This window comes from Aptenodytes patagonicus, chromosome 1 (genome assembly GCF_965638725.1).
Source record: "Aptenodytes patagonicus chromosome 1, bAptPat1.pri.cur, whole genome shotgun sequence".
Classification (NCBI taxonomy): Eukaryota; Metazoa; Chordata; class Aves; order Sphenisciformes; family Spheniscidae; genus Aptenodytes; species Aptenodytes patagonicus.
The window spans coordinates 55,927,570-55,946,825 of NC_134949.1; the positions used below are offsets into that span (position 1 = coordinate 55,927,570).

At 40.6% G+C, this 19,256-nt stretch overlaps 1 protein-coding gene across 9 annotated transcripts in view; it reads left to right on the forward strand.

The window, feature by feature from the left end:
* ATF7IP (activating transcription factor 7 interacting protein) overlaps positions 1–19,256 on the forward strand; it is a 122,534-nt gene that overhangs the window by 47,590 nt on the left and 55,688 nt on the right. For all 9 annotated transcript variants that reach the window (XM_076336387.1, XM_076336437.1, XM_076336409.1 and 6 more), the window contains one exon: positions 14,725–15,785. In XM_076336387.1, the coding sequence (XP_076192502.1) occupies positions 14,732–15,785 (1,054 nt within the window). In that variant the 5' untranslated portion in view covers positions 14,725–14,731. Of the gene's footprint in view, positions 1–14,724; positions 15,786–19,256 lie in introns of those variants that run through there.

Below are 19,256 nucleotides of genomic sequence, written 5' to 3' on the forward strand. Positions count from 1 at the left end.
AGACAGCTCAGTTTGATGTCACCAAGTTGCAAGTGTTTGAAAGCTGAGGTTACATCACTACAGTTAGTTGCATATGTAATACACAAACTAGTTTAGAAAATACTTTACAGAATGTTATGGATAAATATATCAGTTTTTTCATTAGGATAGTGTTATTCTGCATTTTATCTAACAGAAGACTTGTAAAGAGATCTGCCTTAAAAGGATGCAGTTCTGCGTACCTTAATGACACCTTCTTACAACTGTAGCCTGTTGAATTTTTCACTTGAAATTTCACCTATAAAAGGAAAAAATACTGTATTTTATAATGCATAGAAAAGCCTAAACATGAACAGAACATCTTGCCTTTTTTAAGAATTTTTTTCAGTTTCTTATATTTTTTGGTCTGCATGTACATGAACATTAATTCAGGTTGTTCAGGTTTTAAGTTTGGAATATCAGAAGTTGGATAAATTTTTTTAATTGTAGATGTGTTCTGGCAGTTAGTGTCCACTTCTATGGAATTATTAGCTCCTCCTCATATTTAAGGATAACAGTAACTGTTAATCCTGTGCCAAAGATGGAACTGCAGTATAACATTTAAACTGTGTATAATAAAAATATTCCACAAATGTATCTTAAAATGCACAAATTCAACTTTCTATAAAACTTCAGTAAATCCTTTTTTTACAGAAAGAAACATGCTTAGTGCTTTAGCTTGTGCTAAAAAATCAATCTGTAAGAAAGCTGAATTTTGCTGTTACAGATACTTCAAACAGCAGTACTTGTTTAGTGTTTGGAGATCTCACAGCTGAATTGAAAGCTTATGTTTTGAGTTGCTGATAAAAGTTGAAATCTAACACTTGTGGGAAGTAAGAAAACACAGTATCTACCACTGTTGCTCTGGCTGAGTTCCACTCAAGCAGTTTTACTGGTTTAATGACCTAAATGGCTGTTAAAATTTAGTTTACAGAAAAAGACAAAACTCTTCTTGGAGAATGAGCTTAAGCTTCCCATGCTGAAGAGCGGGTGTTTCTAAGGCACTTGAGTTGCTTGTATAAGGCTAACTGGATTGTGTATTTTAATTAAAAGTTGTCTAGGAAAGTTTCTCACTTGTTTTCTGTTCTTCCATCTTCAAAAGTATGCGTTTTATGTGTAGTAGTTATCAAGGCATAAACTGATGAACTGTGTAAGGACAATTCTGCAAAACCACCAGCGGATGAAAGATCTTAGTTGTATAAATGGACCTGACAGTCCTTTTTTCCCATGAGGAATCCATTTTCCCCATGAGGCATGGCAGCCTCATGGGAAAAGAACTCTAAAATTACTAATTTAGTATGAGAAATGGGTTCATGAGCCAAAGGCAAAGGCGGTATCCTCTGGAGGTAGAGGAGACACAGGACAACTGGTGAATTCACTGTGATGCCAAAGTGACGAGAGCGTAGTTCAAGTTTGTACATGAACTTGTTGATCAAGTACAGTACACAAGACCATACAACCTGTTTGAAACTGTACCGTGAATTTACTCTGGTTTACCAAGTCCATAACCATACATTTGGGTGTTTTTCTTAGACATAGATACACCTGTGGACTTAATGTGTTATTGAACGGGTTCTTCAAAAGGCAGTTCACAAGGGTGGGGGAGAACGGCCTCTACTTTCAAGGCAGAAGTCATATTGCACTTGCGAGAAAAACATCGATTTTGATGCTTCTGTTGGGACACTAGAAAAGCACGGGCACTGCACAGTATTTGAAGGAAGGAAAGGTTACCGGCTGCCATACTTCAATCCGGGTTGGATCTCAGCAGTTTTTTTGATTTAACGTTTAACATCACAGAAATTCAGTAGTCTTAAAATAGCCTAAAAATGCTCCTGCACGTTAAACACCGAATCGTTATTGCAGCTGTGCAGTGCACGCGTGGGTTAGCGCTTTTGTGCAGCTCCAGGTCTCAAACTGAAAACCCTTCACTTTTTCTTATGTCATTTACCAGCTCTTTGGAAAACTTCGTTAGTTGAACGCAAACCTGCTCGCCTGCGCCGTGGGCCCCCATGTTCGTGTTCGTGCCCTGGCCGACTTCTTGCCGACGGCCTCGTGGGGGTTTTGTTGCTGGGTGGAATTTAAGGAGCTGCTGTCTGATTGGCTGCCGTGCAGCTGCTCCTTCCAGCCAATCGGACACGGGGGCTCGCGTCCGTTCCCCCGCAGTGCCGAGGCGAGGGCTGCGGGCTGGCGCGTCCCGCGGGGAGGGGATGCAGAGGGGGCGCGGGGCCGCAGCGGGCTCCCCCCTCGGGCGCGCTTGCGAAATTACAGGGCTATGCTGCAGGGGGAAATGCCGCTTGTTTCTTAAACCGCGAACCTCAATACTGGATGTTAAACACGGGGTGGGGGGGGGGGGGGGGAGGCGGGCATAAGCGAAAGATTTTTTTTTTAATCACAGTGGACCTTGTTTTGCTGTATGTGCACTAGGTGAAATAGGACTGGATGGTGACGTAATTTTTTCTTAGAAAATGGCACATTCTTCTTTCACTTTGTTCAGCCAACACTAACATAATTAAGCCTAAAAGGGAGGAAAATTCAAGTCATCTATAGTGTGCTAGAAAAATATTATTTGCACTTACCATACGTCTTCTGTTTTGCTTATTACATTTTAAAATAAAGGCATAATTGTATGTGGATCTCAGTAGGCTGGTGGTGTGTATCTTGCATTCAGTCAGATAAGCAGACTTGTATTAGTGGAAGAAAAACAAATTATTGGCACATTATTTCAGCACATTCTGTAAGAATAGATCACAAAGGGTTATTTTTTTCTTCTTCAAAAATAGTTTTTAAATTTCTGACAAATTATATCAACATTGCTATAGAGGATTTCAACTGAAAACTGCTTTTTATGAACCACTACTTAAAAGGTAGGTTCTGTTCACCACTTCCATTCTCTGGGACTCTCCATCTAGAACAAAATACTCCTGGCCATTTGCTGCCTCGTTTTCCTTGATTTGGCTATGCTACATTTTGAGCAAACTTGCATATTTGAGCACTGATTTTCATGATCAAAGGCTTTACTTCCTCCATGTAGTTCTTGTGCTTTGGCAAATGTTTTATGGTTGTGGTGCTTTTGGCTGGTACTGTGTGCACTCCAGGAACCCTGTGCCAATGCTGTTCTAGACTGATTATATTATGCAAACCCCATTGTGCACTATTGTTTAGATTCCAGCTTCCCCACAACTCCCGCATGTTTCCATGACCTTCTCTTTGTCTGCTGCCTGTTACCAGGCAGGATTCAGGCAGTTGCTTGCTGATTGGCTAACGTTTCGAGCAGCTCTTGGGCTGCTCATAGGAGCACACGGTTATCAGCTAAGCTAATACCTTCCTCTGTTGCTTTAGACCTCCGATCTCTCTACAGAGTAATAATAATAAAAAAATAAGGGAATAGAGGGAAAACTTTGTAATCGGCTGAGAGAGGAGTCTTTCGTGTATTCCTAGCTGTACTGGCACATTTTGGTTTTGCCATGTAGCACACATTTGGTCATGAGAGAGAAATCTCCAAATATTATTGGAGGGAGGTGCCTAATGGTGTGTTTGTGTCTCTCATGCTGAAGCATATATGACTTTGTCCTGGTTTCGGCGGGGATAGAGTTAATTTTTTTCTTAGTAGCTGGTACAGTGCTGTTTTGGATTTAGTATGAGAATAATGTTGATAACACACCGATGTTTTAGTTGTTGCTAAGTAGTGCTTACGCTAGTCAAGGACTTTTCAGCTTCCCATGCTCTACTGACTGAGAAGGCTGGAGGTGCACAAGAAGCTGGGAGGGGGCACAGCCAGGACAGCTGACCCAAACTGGCCAAAGGGATATTCCATACCATGTGACGTCATGCTCAGCATATAAACTAGAGGAAAGCTGGGGGGGGGGCCGTGCTCGGGGACAGGCTGGGCATTGGTCGGTTGGTGGTGAGCAATTGTTTTTCATTTGTGTCACTTGTCTGTCTTGGATTTTATTTCTCTTTCTTTTTGTTATTTTCCTTTTCATTACAATTTATTATTACATCATTTTATTTCAATTATTAAACTGTTCTCATCTCAACCCATGAGTTTTCTCACTTTTACTCTTCGATTCTCTCCCCCATCCCACTGGGGCGGGGGAAGTGAGCAAGTAGCTGTGTGGTGCTTAGTTGCTGACTGAGGTTAAACCACGACAGTCCTTTTTGGCGCCCAGCATGGGGCACGATGGGTTGAGATAACGACGAATCTGACCAGAACGCGTTAGAACAAATTTGTTATAAACAGTCATTATATTAGTTTGATAATTGCTGGTCACAATGTTGATTAATTTTCTCTCAAGTTTGTTGCACTTGTTCTCAGAGTTGTGTTATGTAACACCTTACTTGCTGTATATGTTCTCTGTTGTGCTGTTTATCGCCTCTGGGAGCTGGGTCAAGGTTATCATTTTGCTGTACTTTGTAACACTGGTTTATGTTATGATAAAATGGCTGGTTGTGAGACTAATCTGGTATTCGTACTCAGCACTGCTGTAATCTCTGTACTTTGGGAGCCATCTCTCGGAACCTATTAATAATTACACTTTTTATCTTTTCTCCTCAGAGAGACAATTTATGGGGGAGACATCATCCTTCACCTTCCCCTTCTCCTCCAGGCTAGTTACAATAGGAATCTTGAATATCCTTGGGATGTTCAAACCAGCATGTTCCTATTGCTCCTACTCCTGAATGTGTTTCAGGTCTTGTTTAAGGTTAAATGACTATTTAAGAATACCACCCAGAGATCTACCCCAAGGCTGGATAGTTATGAGTGGCAGGGTGTGTGGGATAGTACAGGCAAGTACCTAGGACAGTGAGCACCTCCAGTGTTTTGAAACTTCACCCCTGAACAAGTGTAGAATCCTGAAAAACTAGCAAGGTATTTGAAAAAAGTATGCTGTCATCCTGGCAACTCCAGAGAGACACAAATCACTCCAGTGTGCTGAGGCCTGGCTCATGCCTGCTGAGCCCTGTACAACCCTATTCAGTACCCTCAAGGGGAAGAGAAGGTCCCTGGATCTGACAACAAAATGACAGGCACTGTGGCTACTCCAACCGCAGCGACAGGCCCTGCAGCTGAACCAGAGAACCAACCTGTGCCAGTATCAGTCGCCCCTATACAGAAGAAGAAATACTGGAAGCGGAAGTTTAGTAAGGGAAGAAGCAGCTAAGAGGGAGCAGGAGGAAGAAGCATACTGCCCCACCAGTGAGGAGGCAGACTACTCTAAAACAGGGCCATCACAAGAACAGGAGGAGGAAGAGGAAGAATTCCCCGCTTCCCCCCAAGGAAGTACTCGGTGGGAGTCCTCTTCCTTGGAGGGAGAGGAAGAACTCATAAACAAGACGGTAACTACCCTATCCCTGAGTGAGCTGCGAGATATGCGAAAGGATTTCTGCTGTCGCCCAGGCGAGCACATTGTCACCTGGCTGCTCTGACGCTGGGTTAAGGGGGCCAGTAGCCTGGAATTAGAGGGTAAGGAAGCCAAGCAGCTAGGATCCCTTTCTAGGGAAGGGGGCATTGACAAAGCAATTGGAAAAGGGGCACAAGCCCTCAGCCTCTGGAGGTGACTCCTGTCAGGCGTGAAGGAAAGGTATCCCTTCAAGGAAGATGTTATATGTCACTCAGGCAAGTGGACCACCATGGAGAGAGGTATCCAGTACCTGAGGGAATTAGCCATGCTGGAGGTGATTTATGATGACCTGGACAACAAGCAGTTATCCAAAGATCCAGATGAAGTTAAGTGCACACGAGCCATGTGGTGGAAGTTTGTATGGAGTGCACCACTGTTGTAAGCCAACTCACTGGCATACACCTGGAGAGGCGGAGAGGGACAAACAGCGGATGAATTGGCTGGCCAACTCTGGTAATATGAAGAAAGTCTCCCTTCCTCCCTCATCTCGACTGTGGAAAAACTGGTCCAGCAACTCAAAGAGCACAGATCCTACTTCCCAGCTGTACAGACCAATATCTCAGCTATTAGGAGTAAGCGTCCCTCTGCTCAAGAGGGAGGATATAGTGGGTACACACCACGGGCCACCCTGTGGTTTTACCTGCATGACCATGGAGAGGACATAAGGAAGTGGGATGGAAAATCCACCTCAACCCTAGAGGCACGGGTATGTGAGTTGCAGGGAAAAACAGTCACAAAAGGGGGTTCTTCCAGGAAAATTGCTGCTCCGGTCTCCAGTGGTCAGTTCCCCAGACAGAGTAGAAGGGCTGATCTTACTCCTGATCTTAATGAAGGGACTTCTGACTTCTATTTACAAGAAGTGAGTAGTGAATACTATGACCAGGACTAGAGGGGCCCTGCCTCCAGCCAGGTGGAGGAAAGGGACAACCGGGTTTACTGGACTGTGTGGATTTGATGGTCTGGCACACCAGACCCACAGGAGTATAAGGCTCTAGTGGACATTAGTGCAGAGTGTACCCTAGTGCCATCAAGCTATAAAGGGGCAGAACTCATCTGTATTTCTGGAGTGACAGTGAGATCCCAACACCTAACTGTATTGAAGGCTGAAGTGAGCCTAACTGGGAATGAGTGGCAAAAGCACCCCATTGTGACTGGCCCAGAGGCTCCGTGCATCCTTGGCATAGACTACCTCAGGAAAGGGTATTTCAAGGACCCAAAAGGGTACCGGTGGGCTTTTGGTATTAGCTGCCTTGGAGACAGAAGAAGTTAAACACCTGTCTACCTTGCCCGGTCTCTCAAAGGACCCTTCTATTGTGGGGTTGCTGAGGGTCGAAGAACAACAGGTGCCGATCACCACCGCAACGGTGCACTGGCAGCAATACCGCACCAACTGAGACTCCCTGATTCCTATCCATAAGCTGATTCATCGACTGGAGAGCCAAGGAGTGATCAGCAAGACTCGCTCACCCTTTAACAGTCCCAGATGGCCAATGTGAAAGTCTAATGGAGAGTGGAGACTGACAGTAGACTATTGTGGCCTGAATGAAGTCACACTGCTGCTGAGTGCTGCTGTGCCAGACATGCTAGAACTTCAATAGGAACTGGAGTCAAAGGCAGCCAAGTGGTATGCCACAATTGATATCGCTAATGCGTTTTTCTCAATCCCTTTGGCAGCAGAGTGCAGGCCGCAGTTTGCTTTCACTTGAAGGGGCATCCAGTACACCTGGAATCGACTGCCCCAGGGGTGGAAACACAGCCCTACCATTTGTCATGGACTGATCCAGACTGCACTGGAACAGGGTGAAGCTCCAGAACACCTGCAATACATTGATGACATTGTCATATGGGGCAACACAGCAGAAGAGGTTTTTGAGAAAGGGAAGAAAATAGTTCAAATCCTTCTGAAGGCCGTTTTTTCCATAAAACAAAGTAAGGTCAAAGGACGTGCACTGGAGATCCAGTTTTTAGGAATAAAATGGCAAGAAGGATGTCATCAGATCCCAATGGATGTGATTAACAAAATAACAGCTGTGCCCCCACAACCCCTTCTTAGGCATTGTGGGTTTTTGGAGAATGCATATTCCAAATTACTGTTTGATTGTAAGCCCTCTCTACCAAGTGACCCGGAAGAAGGATTTCAAATGGAGTCCTGAGCAAGAAAAGCCTTTGAACAAATTGAAATGGGAGATAGTTCATGCAGTAGCCCTTGGGCCAGTCCGGGCAGGACAAGATGTAAAAAAAAAAAAAAAAAAAAAATGTGCTCTACACCACAGCCGGGGAGAATGGCCCTACCTGGAGCCTCTGGCAGAAAACACCAGGGGAGACTCAAGGTCGACCCTTAGAGTTTTGGGGTCGGGGATACAGAGGCTCTGACGCCCGCTATACTTCAACTGAAAAAGAGATACTGGCAGCATATGAAGGGGTTTGAGCTGCTTTGGAAGTGATCGGCACTGAAGCACAGCTCCTCCTGGCACCCCGACTGCCACTGCTGTGCTGGATGTTCAAAGGGCGGGTCCCCTGTACACATCATGCAACTGATGCTACGTGGAGTAAGTGGGTCGCACTGATCACACAATGGACTCAAATATGAAACCCCGGTTGCCCAGGAATCTTGGAAGTGATTATGGATTGGCCAGAAGGCAAAGATTTTGGAATATCACCAGGGGAGGAGGTGACATGTGCTGAAGAGGCCCCACTGTGTAATAAACTACCAGAAAATGAGAAGCAATACACCCTGTTCACTGATGGGTCCTGTCGTATTGTAGGAAAGCATCAGAGGTGGAAGGCTGCTGTACGGACTTCTCTCCGACAAGTCACAGAAACTGCTGAAGGAGAAGGTGAATTGAGTCAGTTTGCAGAGGTGAAAGCCATCCAGCTGGCTTTAGATATTGCTAAATGAGAAAAGTGGCCAGTACTTTATACTGACTCATGGATGGTGGCAAATGCCCTGTGGGGGTGGTTGCAGCAATGGAAGCGGAGCAATTGGCAGCACAGAGGCAAACCCCTCTGGGCTGCTGAATTATGGCAAGATATTGCTGTTCGGGTAGAGAACCTGGTTGTAAAAGTATGTCATGTAGATGCTCACATACCCAAGAGTCGGGCCAGTGAAGAACATCAAAAAAACCAGCAGGTGGATCAGGCTGCTAAGATTGAAGTGGCTCAGGTGGATCTGGACTGGCAACATAAGGGTGAATTATTTATAGCTTGGTGGGCCCATGACACCTCAGGCCATCTGTCCTGGTTTCGGCTAGGATAGAGTTAATTTTCTTCATAGTAGCTGGTATAGTGCTGTGTTTTGGATTTAGTATGAGAATAATGTTGATAACATGCTGATGTTTTTGTTATTGCTGAGCAGTGCTTACACAGTGTCAAGGCCTTTTTCTGCTTCTCACACTGTCCTGCCAGCAAGTGGGCTGGAGGTGCACAAGAAGCTGGGAGGGGACACAGCTGGGACAGCTGACCCCAACTGACCAAAGGGATATTCCATACCATATGATGTCATGCTCAGCTTATAAAGCTGGGGGAAGAAGGAGGAAGGGGGGGGACATTTGGAGTGATGGCGTTTGTCTTCCCAAGTAACCGTTACACGTGATGGAGCCCTGCTTTCCTGGAGATGGCTGAACACCTGCCTGCCGATGGGAAGTAGTGAATGAATTCCTTGTTTTGCTTTGCTTGCGTGTGTGGCTTTTGCTTTACCTATCAAACTGTCTTTATCTCGACCCATGAGTTTTCTCACTTTTACTCTTCCGATTCTTTCCCCATCCCACTGGGGAGGGGGGGGAATGAGCGAGCGGCTCTGTGCTGCTTAGTTGCTGTCTGGGGTTAAACCATGACACCGTCAAGAAAGACATGCGACATATAGATGGGCTTGTGTTCGAGGGGTGGGCTTGACCATGGACACTATTGCACAGGTTATCCATGAATGTGAAACATGCGGCGCAATCAAGCAAGCCCAACTGGTTAAAGCCCTTCTGGTATGGAGGACTATGGCTGAAATATAAATGGGGGGGGGCTAACTGATTATAGATATATATTTTTTATATATATCTCTCTCTCTCGCTAAATGCCATATCAACAGTATTACAGTAAAAATAACCCAGATTAATGAAGAATTAATTTTGATGAAAACCGAGAAAAGTGCAGCAATGATAGAACCGGACAAGTGCAGTGGTGATGGAACGAGAACTGGCTTTAGCATGCAATAATCCAACACCACACACCACCTCTCCTGCCCTGAAGGACTACTATAACAGATGGAGCCCAAAGTCATGAACGAAATTAACTCAACGGACTTTTTAGAGGGATGGCGCGTAGACTAAGGGAATGATACCTGTGTGTATGTATCAAAAGACAGGAAAGTGTGGGACCTTGGCATGACGTAGATGGTATAAAATAAGGAGTGGATATTGTCCTGGTTTTGGCTGGGATAGAGTTAATTTTCTTCCTAGCAGCTGGTATAGTGCTGTGTTTTGGATTTAGTATGAGAATAATGTTGATAACACACCGATGTTTTAGTTGTTGCTAAGTAGTGCTTATACTAGTCAAGGACTTTTCAGCTCCCCATGCTCTACTGACTGAGAAGGCTGGAGGTGCCCAAGAAGCTGGGAGGGGGCACAGCCAAGACAGCTGACCCAAACTGGCCAAAGGGGATATTCCATACCATGTGACGTCATGCTCAGCATATAAACTGGGGGAAAGCTGGGGGGGCTGGTGCCGCTGCTTGGGGACAGGCTGGGCATCGGTCGGTTGGTGGTGAGCAATTGGTTTTCATTTGTTGTCACTTGTCTGTCTTGGATTTTATTTCCCTCTCTTTTTGTTATTTTCCTTTTCATTACAATTTATTATTACATCACTTTATTTCAATTATTAAACTGTTCTCATCTCAACCCATGAGTTTTCTCACTTTTACTCTTCAATTCTCTCCCCCATCCCACTGGGGCGGGGGAAGTGAGCGAGTGGCTGTGTGGTGCTTAGTTGCTGGCTGGGGTTAAACCACGACAGACTTTCAAGCTTAAAATGAAAAAGGAAATTTTCATAAACGATATCTAAACAATATACACAATGTTTGTGTGTGTTGGTGTTTCAAAATTGATCATTGTGTTTAAAAAATCAAAACAAACCAACCCAAAACCTACTACCTTATTTAGAACATTTAACCCTTACACAATTAGCTCTACATGCAGGAGTCATTTTGTGCTGTTCTGTGCAAATGCCTTTCTTTGAAATAAAAGATGCCCCTCAGTTGGCTTGGTGCCTGGGCCGCTCGTTTCCTTCTTGTGACTTGGTCACATGATGAGTAAAAACTGAGAATACGCAAGCATCAGATAAGGGAAGTGCATAGCAAATGTAGCTAAACTTTGTGTTAATTGTTAAGTATAAAGGGAGACTACAAACATGCATTCATTTAGAACACTACTAGTTTTAAATGTTTTATTTGTGCAAGACTGAATTCATGTAACCTGCTCTGGAGTTGTTCTCTGAAGGGCAACCTCCTTACCTCTTTGAAAGACTGGAAGGCAGTATTTATCAGATGAATGCCGATTGGTTTGCGCCGGTATGACCAAACCTGTCTGGACTGGTTACCGATTTATTTGTTTTTTCTTTTACTCGGCTCTAACATGAGATCTGTTACTTGGCTGCAGTGTGCTCCCTTGTGGGTATGGCTGGAAATGCTTTAAGGCTGGTCTGCAGTGACACATGATATTTAGCTGTTAACCAGCATTTAGTGTTCATCTTTTAATCTCATCTATGCTTATAATTTTGTCATTTATGGTAGCTTTTATTGGATACTCTTTGGTTGCAAAAGATTGTGGGATTAAGCTGAAAATATGCACGAGTTACGCAAATAGCCATCTAAATGGAATTTTATGAGAAGCCTTTTTTTTTTTTTTACAGGTTCACTGTAGAACTGTATTAGAGATTTGTTTTTAAACTAGATTTTGGAAAATATCCTAAGATATAAAGTAAACATAATTTTGAAATGTATTAAGAAATTCAAGATTATTCATTTCAGTATTTTTTTAAGAAAAAAGGATGCATTAATATAAAGGTATTCTGATGTTTGATTTTTTTTTAAGACTGCAAATTTAAAAAGGAAGTGCCCTTCATTTTACTCTGTATTTACTGTATTTTATTATATGTTAAAAATAGGAATGAAAGTGCTTAGATGATTAAGGAAACTAGAGCAGAAAATATTAATTTATTTTAAGTTATAGTTTATGATTACTCAAGTGATGCACTTATGAATTTGATTTTAAGTTGTCTGTGAACATTTTATTAATCTGTTAGTATATCTTTTGGTCATAGGAAAAGTAGGGTTGTGAATTTTGTAATATAAGAACTTTTAAATTCTGGTCAATGCTTATAAAAGAAAGCATTGTAGTCCGGGACATCAAACTACTTGTCTGTCTTAATTTTGATACAAAGGCCCTGTATCCTTGTACTACATTAACAGAAGACTCTCACTAGCTGGTCACCTATTAGGAGCTCTTGGAATTGTTCGAGGTTAGCCAAGCCTGGAATTTTCTATTTTTTTCCAAATTGGCTTTACAAGATATACATCTGTAAGAGCATACATGTTGGTTGTAGGGGATTATATGCATGGAACATGGGTATGATGATCAGTACTCTATTATCTGACAGTCTGATACATGCTTTTATAGTGACGTGAAAAAACGTGCTTTACATTCTAAGTTCTTGGGAAGAAGGAAGGGATGTGCTTTCAAAAACTGCACATGCACTTCTGAAATACTAGAGGGTTTTATATGCTTCTCCTAACTTCAGGACTAGAATTGCTGCATTAAATGTATTCTTTCTGGAGGAATATGAAGATACTATATTTAGCATGTAGACAGCTCTGGAAGGACATTAACAGCTTGCCTGCAGTTCATATTTCATCTGACTGGAAATGGTTATGTGATGAGAACATTTTCTAAAAACAAGTAAGCTGATGTTTCAGATCAGTGTTTCTATAGGTGTTACATTTTGCTCCCACTAGTGGCAATGCAGTAACAGACAATCCTGTTCAGAAAATGTAGTTCAGACTGGCAAAAATTCATGTCTTAATGGTATTATTGCGAGTCTGTAAATAGAGCTGATACAACCTTTTGTGAAGATTTGTTTGTCTGGTCCTGAGGTGTGAATTGAAGTGTTATTTAAGCACGATCAGTTACTCAAATACAAGGTTTCTAGATTGTCATGCAGAAAAGAACTGAAATAAAGTGGAAGGGAATGTCAGTGTTATAGGAAATTTAAAAAAGGGAAAAATTTTTTTTTTAATCATATTGCTTTCTATTTTGCCCATATTTTTGTCAGGTCATGTTAACCAAGTGTAAAAGAAGCCTTATAATTGTAAAGTATGGTATGTCGTGATTGTAAGGTTTAGAGTTTGTCTTGATAGTTGAATTCATATTGTACCTTAGAATATATATTCTTATCTTACTGCAGAATATTCCAGTTGGGCAATGCATAAATGTTAAATAATTTCCTTCATAAACAAACTGTTCCAAGTAAACGTAGGAAGGATCCAACAGAGGACTACCAAAATGATAGGAGCCTAAAGCACGTGACCTACAACGAGACGCTGAGGGAGCTTGACAACTTTAATCTGCTGAAGAGAATACTAAAGGGCAATCTTACGGCTGCCTAAATAAAACTTGTAGGCAAGGTTGGTTACAAAGAGGGTGGAGCCAAACTGTTACTTAGAGGCTGTGGAATCTCTGTTTTGTGGATTTTACGACTTGGTTGTACAAAACCATCACTGATCTGAGCTAATGTTGGCGATAGTCCTGCTTTTTTTAATCAAAAAAATTTTATACCCCACCTGAAAAGATAAAATGTAGTTTATTAATGAATTTTTCAGCTCTGTAAATGAAAGTGGATTGGGGGAAGATGCAAAATGAACTGTACTAAATACTTAAAATGCATCCTTTTTGTAATAATTTTGCTGTATCAGTGGTATAAACATTCGCTTATCTGGTGCTTGTTGGGAAAAAAAAAAAATTCATACAGAGATAACTGCCTGATTTATTTTCTTTCTTTTTTCTATTTGCTGTAATATCTTTTTAACTACTGTTACCCAAGTGAATTTTCGCATGTTTTGAGAAACTTAAGAAAAGCCATATCCTAGACAGGAGTAACTTATGATGGTGGAGTAACTTCAGTAGAGCTAAATTGGTTAGCAATCAGCCGATTCAAGATTTTAGTTGCTGAGTTTAATTTAGGATATAACAAGTTCCTTAACTGCTTTCTGCTTCTGAACAACATTATCATATCTAATCCTTTAAAACTGCATCCTAGAACAAGACCACATGGAGGAAAAAAAAACATAGTTTAAAAATCCCTATGGATTTTGTTTGTTTTGTTTCATGGAAACAAATGAAATAAGATTCTGATGTATTTTAACAAAATTATTTTAACTTCCTACATAATGCTGGATTTAACTCCATTTATTGATTTGATAAAGTAGATTTTTGAACATTGTTTTTCTTAAATTTTTTATATATTAATGTTCTTATTTTTCTTAATATTGGTGGATGGAATGAATAAAATTATATGGAGGGCAAAACCACTGCTTTTCCTTGAAAAAGCAAATTTTTATAAAAGGAGCTACAAAAACTGTAGTTTTTATGAGCACAAATGGTCTTAGTAAAATATTATTGCAAATTGAATGAAAGTGCTCTAAAAACCCAAGTTCAGTCAACTATTGTATAAATATGGAGGATGAAGGTACTTTTTTCTTCTGTCTAGATAAAAAAAATATATCTTAATGACACATTCAGAAATTCTTTCAATATATTGAAGTTTTCTTTTTGTTACTTTTCTTCTTTTTGATATAAAAATGTTGTCATTTACCCCAGTTGTTAATTCTATTTGAAACTTGTGAAATTACATAGTTTTAGAAAGATAAAATAAATGTAAGCTGATGGACCAAGAATATTTCTTTCTTTTTTACGAGAAGAGAGGCTGCTGGCTCTTACATTAGCCCAATATCTGTTTCTAGCTAGAAAACATCATTATGTGGCTTTGCTGTAATAATACAACAAGATGACTGGTCTAAAATTACTACATAATGTTATAGTGTGATCTCTACATACACGTGTTCGTGCAGTATACATAGAAACTTGTATTCACTTTTTCTGAGGACAGACAAAATTTAAGTGTCAGGTGTTTCTTTGTTTTTGTAGATACAATTAAACCGGTTTGCTTTAAAATGTGCTAAATGCTACAGTCTTTCTTAGGAACACTGTAATATGATGATAATAAATTGTTACCTTCACAATTCTTTCTGAACTTTTTTTTTAAGGGTCAAGATGGATAGCACAGATGAACCTCAGAAAAAAGTCTTTAAAGCACGAAAAACAATGAGAGTGAGTGATCGACAACAACTTGAAGCTGTCTATAAGGTTAAAGAGGAGCTGTTGAAGACAACTGAAGTTAAACTGTTAAATGGAAAGCATGAGAATGGAGATTCTGATTTAAATTCCCCTTTAAGCAATACAGACTGTATGGAGGACAAGAGGGAAGTTAATGGCCTAGTGGGCTTGTGTGTTAACTCTGAAGAAGAAAGAACAGCTTCTGATGAAATTAGTGAAGCCAAAAGCCCTGAAAGTAGGGCAGGGAACATAGTCCATGACATAGAACCCAAACCTCTAACGCTGTCTCCAGAGAATGTTCCTTCTGAGCAGAATAAAGATACTGATACTGCTTTAGCTTGTGAGGCTGAAAATGGAGTGCTTGCTAGCAATAAAGATAACTTCCATGAAGAAAATAATACAAAAGATCATTTGGACCAAAGAGAGAGTGACATCCCATCAGAAGGTGAAAGTAAATCAATCTGTGATATTAGTGACTCTTCTGAAGAGAAGGGAGAAACAAATGACTTAGCTATTCATTCCGATTCATCTGGCGAGGAAAAGAGGACTGAAGAAGTAACTGCTGAAGATGCTGTTGGAGAAGAAGCCATCTCTAGCAGTATGGAAGCTGACCAGGAACCAAAGGACAAACGAGATGGCACTGCAGGTCTTTCAGAAACCACTGCTCAGAAGACAATAGATGACCCAAGTGAAAGTATCTTGGACAGTACTGAATCTATGGAAACAGATGAAATTATTCCAATTTTGGAAAAACTAGCCCCGGCTGAAGATGAACTGAGCTGTTTTTCTAAAAGTTCTCTGCTTCCAGTGGATGACACAGTCCCAGATTTAGAAGAGAAAATAGACAACTGTTTGGGTTCACCATCCAAGCAGGAAAATAATGAAAGTCTGCCAAAAGAGGCTTTCTTAGTACTGTCTGATGAAGAGGATCCCTGTGATGAGAAGGAGGAACATGCTGAAGTGATACTACCAAATAAGTCAAGTCTTCCAGGTAAGAATTTTCTAAATTGGTAGTTTTGATTCAAGTCTGGGATTCTGTTCATTTCTTAGAATGACATACTTGTGACATGTTTCCAAATCAAAAAGGCAGTCTTACCCACCAATTCTGTGTTATGTAGTCTTACAGTTTTCAAGGATGGAATTTGAGGCCCAGAAGAAAATGAAAGTAACACCAAAAAACCGTCATCTTCGAGATCTGGTTTGTTTTGGTGTTTTTCTCATACTCTTTGCAAGCTGGGGTGGGGTGGTGAGTGGAAGAAGAGGAAAGATGAGTAATTGCCAGATATGGAACAGAAAGATTTGTGGGAAGAGAAATGTGTTCCTTTACTGTTCTTGAGGGGAAGAAAGGATTTCGACTTTCTTCAATGTGCAAATAAATAATAAGAATGAAAACATGCTGGTAATCCAGGCATGCCACAAGTCCCATTTGTTTCAAATTTTCTTTTTTCACCAAAAGACAGTATTGGAAAGGTTTCATGAAAAACGCAAGTCATGTATGGTTTTCATGCCATACAGCTTTTATTCATTTAACTCATAGTGGTTTTTATCTAACTTTTAATCAGTTGGCATAGTCATAAGATAACATTTGAAAGCATTAACTGTAGGAAGCTGGTCCTTTAGTCTCCTCATGTAGTTAGCAGAAGATTTTTTTATATTAGACTGAATGGATGTCCTCTATAGTCTATTACTCTCATATAGTTTTGTAAGCTTTTTTTTTTACATAGGGCACTCATTGTCATACTACTGCACTTCTGAAAAAAAAACAGATTAAAAATTTACAGATAAGTTGACACTGCTCTTTTATCTGTAATTAAGAAAGCTGTTGTTTCAAATGATCTTGGGTTTTTTTTTCTTTTGTCTTTCTCCCCCCTCCCCCGCATTGTATAGCTTTTTATGAACTGATGACCAGGCTAACCCAAATGTTTAAACATGCTTATCTGGGTAGGAATTCCATTGATTAAACAAGACTCAGGTGTTTTTCAGTCTCTGGGAAGTTAGTTAACTATAGTTTCTCAACTCTTGTTTCACTAATGATGAAACTGTGTCTTTCACTAAAGTGTGATGGCATTCTGAGTCTTAAGTCTCTAAACAACCAGAGAAGGGGAGATAAGAATATGTGTCTTCAGCCATGTTTCAGACTCTCCCTTCTTTTCTGGTGTTTACCTTTAAATTTATGCCAGTTAAAACAGAGAAAAGGTAGGTTCCATAGTTTCTTCTAAGGATCTTATTTACGTGTTAGGTGTTGCACTGAGATTGCAAAAGTGATACCATTGTTGTGCAATTAAAGTCTTCCAGAAACTATTTGGAGGTGGGGGGTGGCAGGAAGAAAGAACATTGTGTATACTTGTGTCAAAATTGTAGTGTGTTACGAGTCCCTTTTATAAAATGTACATTACAAATAAATTGATGATCCTTGTTCTTACCGCAGTTTAAGGGTTCTTTCATTGGAGATGAATGAAATTAGGATATCAGGGTTGCTTTTTTCATCTTGCCTGATGAAAAAACACACTGTGGTCATAGAGGAGTTTTTGCTCTGAAGCAAAAAGACCAAAGTGAATGTTAAATATTGGACTACAGTTTGCAGAAGTCTAAAATGATTGTATGCAGCAATATCTTTTCAGATTTTCAGTTTTGGTGACGGGACAAATTCTCTTGACTAGTTGTTTTATTTATTGGCTATAACAGTTTGACTTTTACAGTTGCATGGCTGTAACTGAGACTGTTCGTGAAATGAACACTGGCCACTGTGAAGTATGTTTTGTCCTTAACCTGCAGTCACCTGCTAATTTCTGCGTTCTAAGCTTCATAAAGCTTGCCCATTGAGTTGCAGAGAAGGGAATTTAAATTTTTCTGAATAGTACCTTCTGTGTGAAATATTTCAAGCAAATATTTTGGGGACCCATTTTGTACTAAATTTAACATGGTATTAATACAAAAATTTTGCAGTCCTTTCACCTATTTCAATCTTTCAATAACAAAGATCATAGCAGAGAGGTTGCAGGGGCAGGAAACAATTGTATGAGAAGACAGGTAGGGTTGTCTTAGAAGATAAAGATTAACTTTTGGAAAGAGTCTGTGAGGATTAAATCTGTGGAGACAATATGGAGGTCATTTGAAGATGCTATTGGAGGCACAGGTGCAAGCTGCTCAATTAAAAAGTATGGTTTTCAAAAAGCCCAAATGAAAACCAGCGTGGCTAAACAACGATGTAAAGAATGGTACTAGAAGACTTTCTTCAAATGAGCAGATTAATAGAATCCTTTTCTCAAGTAGAATTAGTAAATATAATAGCTATGTTGGCACTTAAGATTTTTGTAATGGAAGATCATGCATTAGAAAACTGTGGAGCTCTTTGGGTAAGTAAACAAGCACATGACAAGGAAGACCTTATTGATGTATTTAAATTCTTTTGGATATCCAAACACAAATGATTTCTTACCAAGAACTTTTGGAAACTGAACTGTCTTTGGATAAGATGGAAAGTTCCCATTGAGGAAATAATCATTTGAAGAACGGAAAGTAAATCTACAGTGATCTGTTCCAGAGACTGTGCTGTGTAACAGAATTAATAATTTATCTAAAATGAAGGGTGACTAGCGAGGTGGCAGTTTGCTGATGATACTATGAAGAGCTGTAGAAGAATCCTACAATGCTGAATGACTGACTGGGGTATAAAAATGGCAGATGAAACTCACTGTCGTTAACTACGAAGTGGTACAGATGAGTATGAAAATGTTCATAACTTGATAGGAAGATAAAACTGACTTACCACTCAGGAACGATTTTCCAGGATTATAGTAGGTAGTTTTGTGAAAACATTGATGCAGTAGCAGTTGAAGAAAGCAAATAAAGAATGCTGGGAATAAATTAACAAATTGAGGAAAACTTCACTATGGGACACCAAGCTCTTAAATGTTTTGTATAATTCTGTTTCCTTCCCCCTCCCCATATCAAAGATTATGTCACAGGACTGAAAAAGGTACATGAAAGAGCAACAGGGAAGGTGATGGAATTGCATAGTAATTTCAATTCAACCCTCTGATGGTCTTTATTCCAACCCCCTACTCAAAGCAGGTCTAGTTACATCAGATGGCTCAGGGACCTTGGCAGTTTACTTCTGTGCATCTCCAAGGATGGATACACCACAACTACTTCTTGGGTAGACTAATACTTAACCAACCTCAACAGTGAAAATCTTTCTGCTTAATTGGAATCTTCTGTGTTCCAACTTGTGTCCGTTGCCTCCTGTCCTGTTGCTGTGCACCTTAGAGTAGTGGCTCCATCTTCTCTCTGCCCTCCCATTATGTAATGGAAGGCAGCAATACAATCTCCAATTAGTCTTCACTTGTTAAGGCTGAGCAAAGCCAGTTCTGTCATCTGCTCCTCATATAGCATTCATTCCCTTCATTCCCTTAACCTTTCTGGTGACCCTCCGCTGGACTTGCTGTGGTTTTGTCAGTGC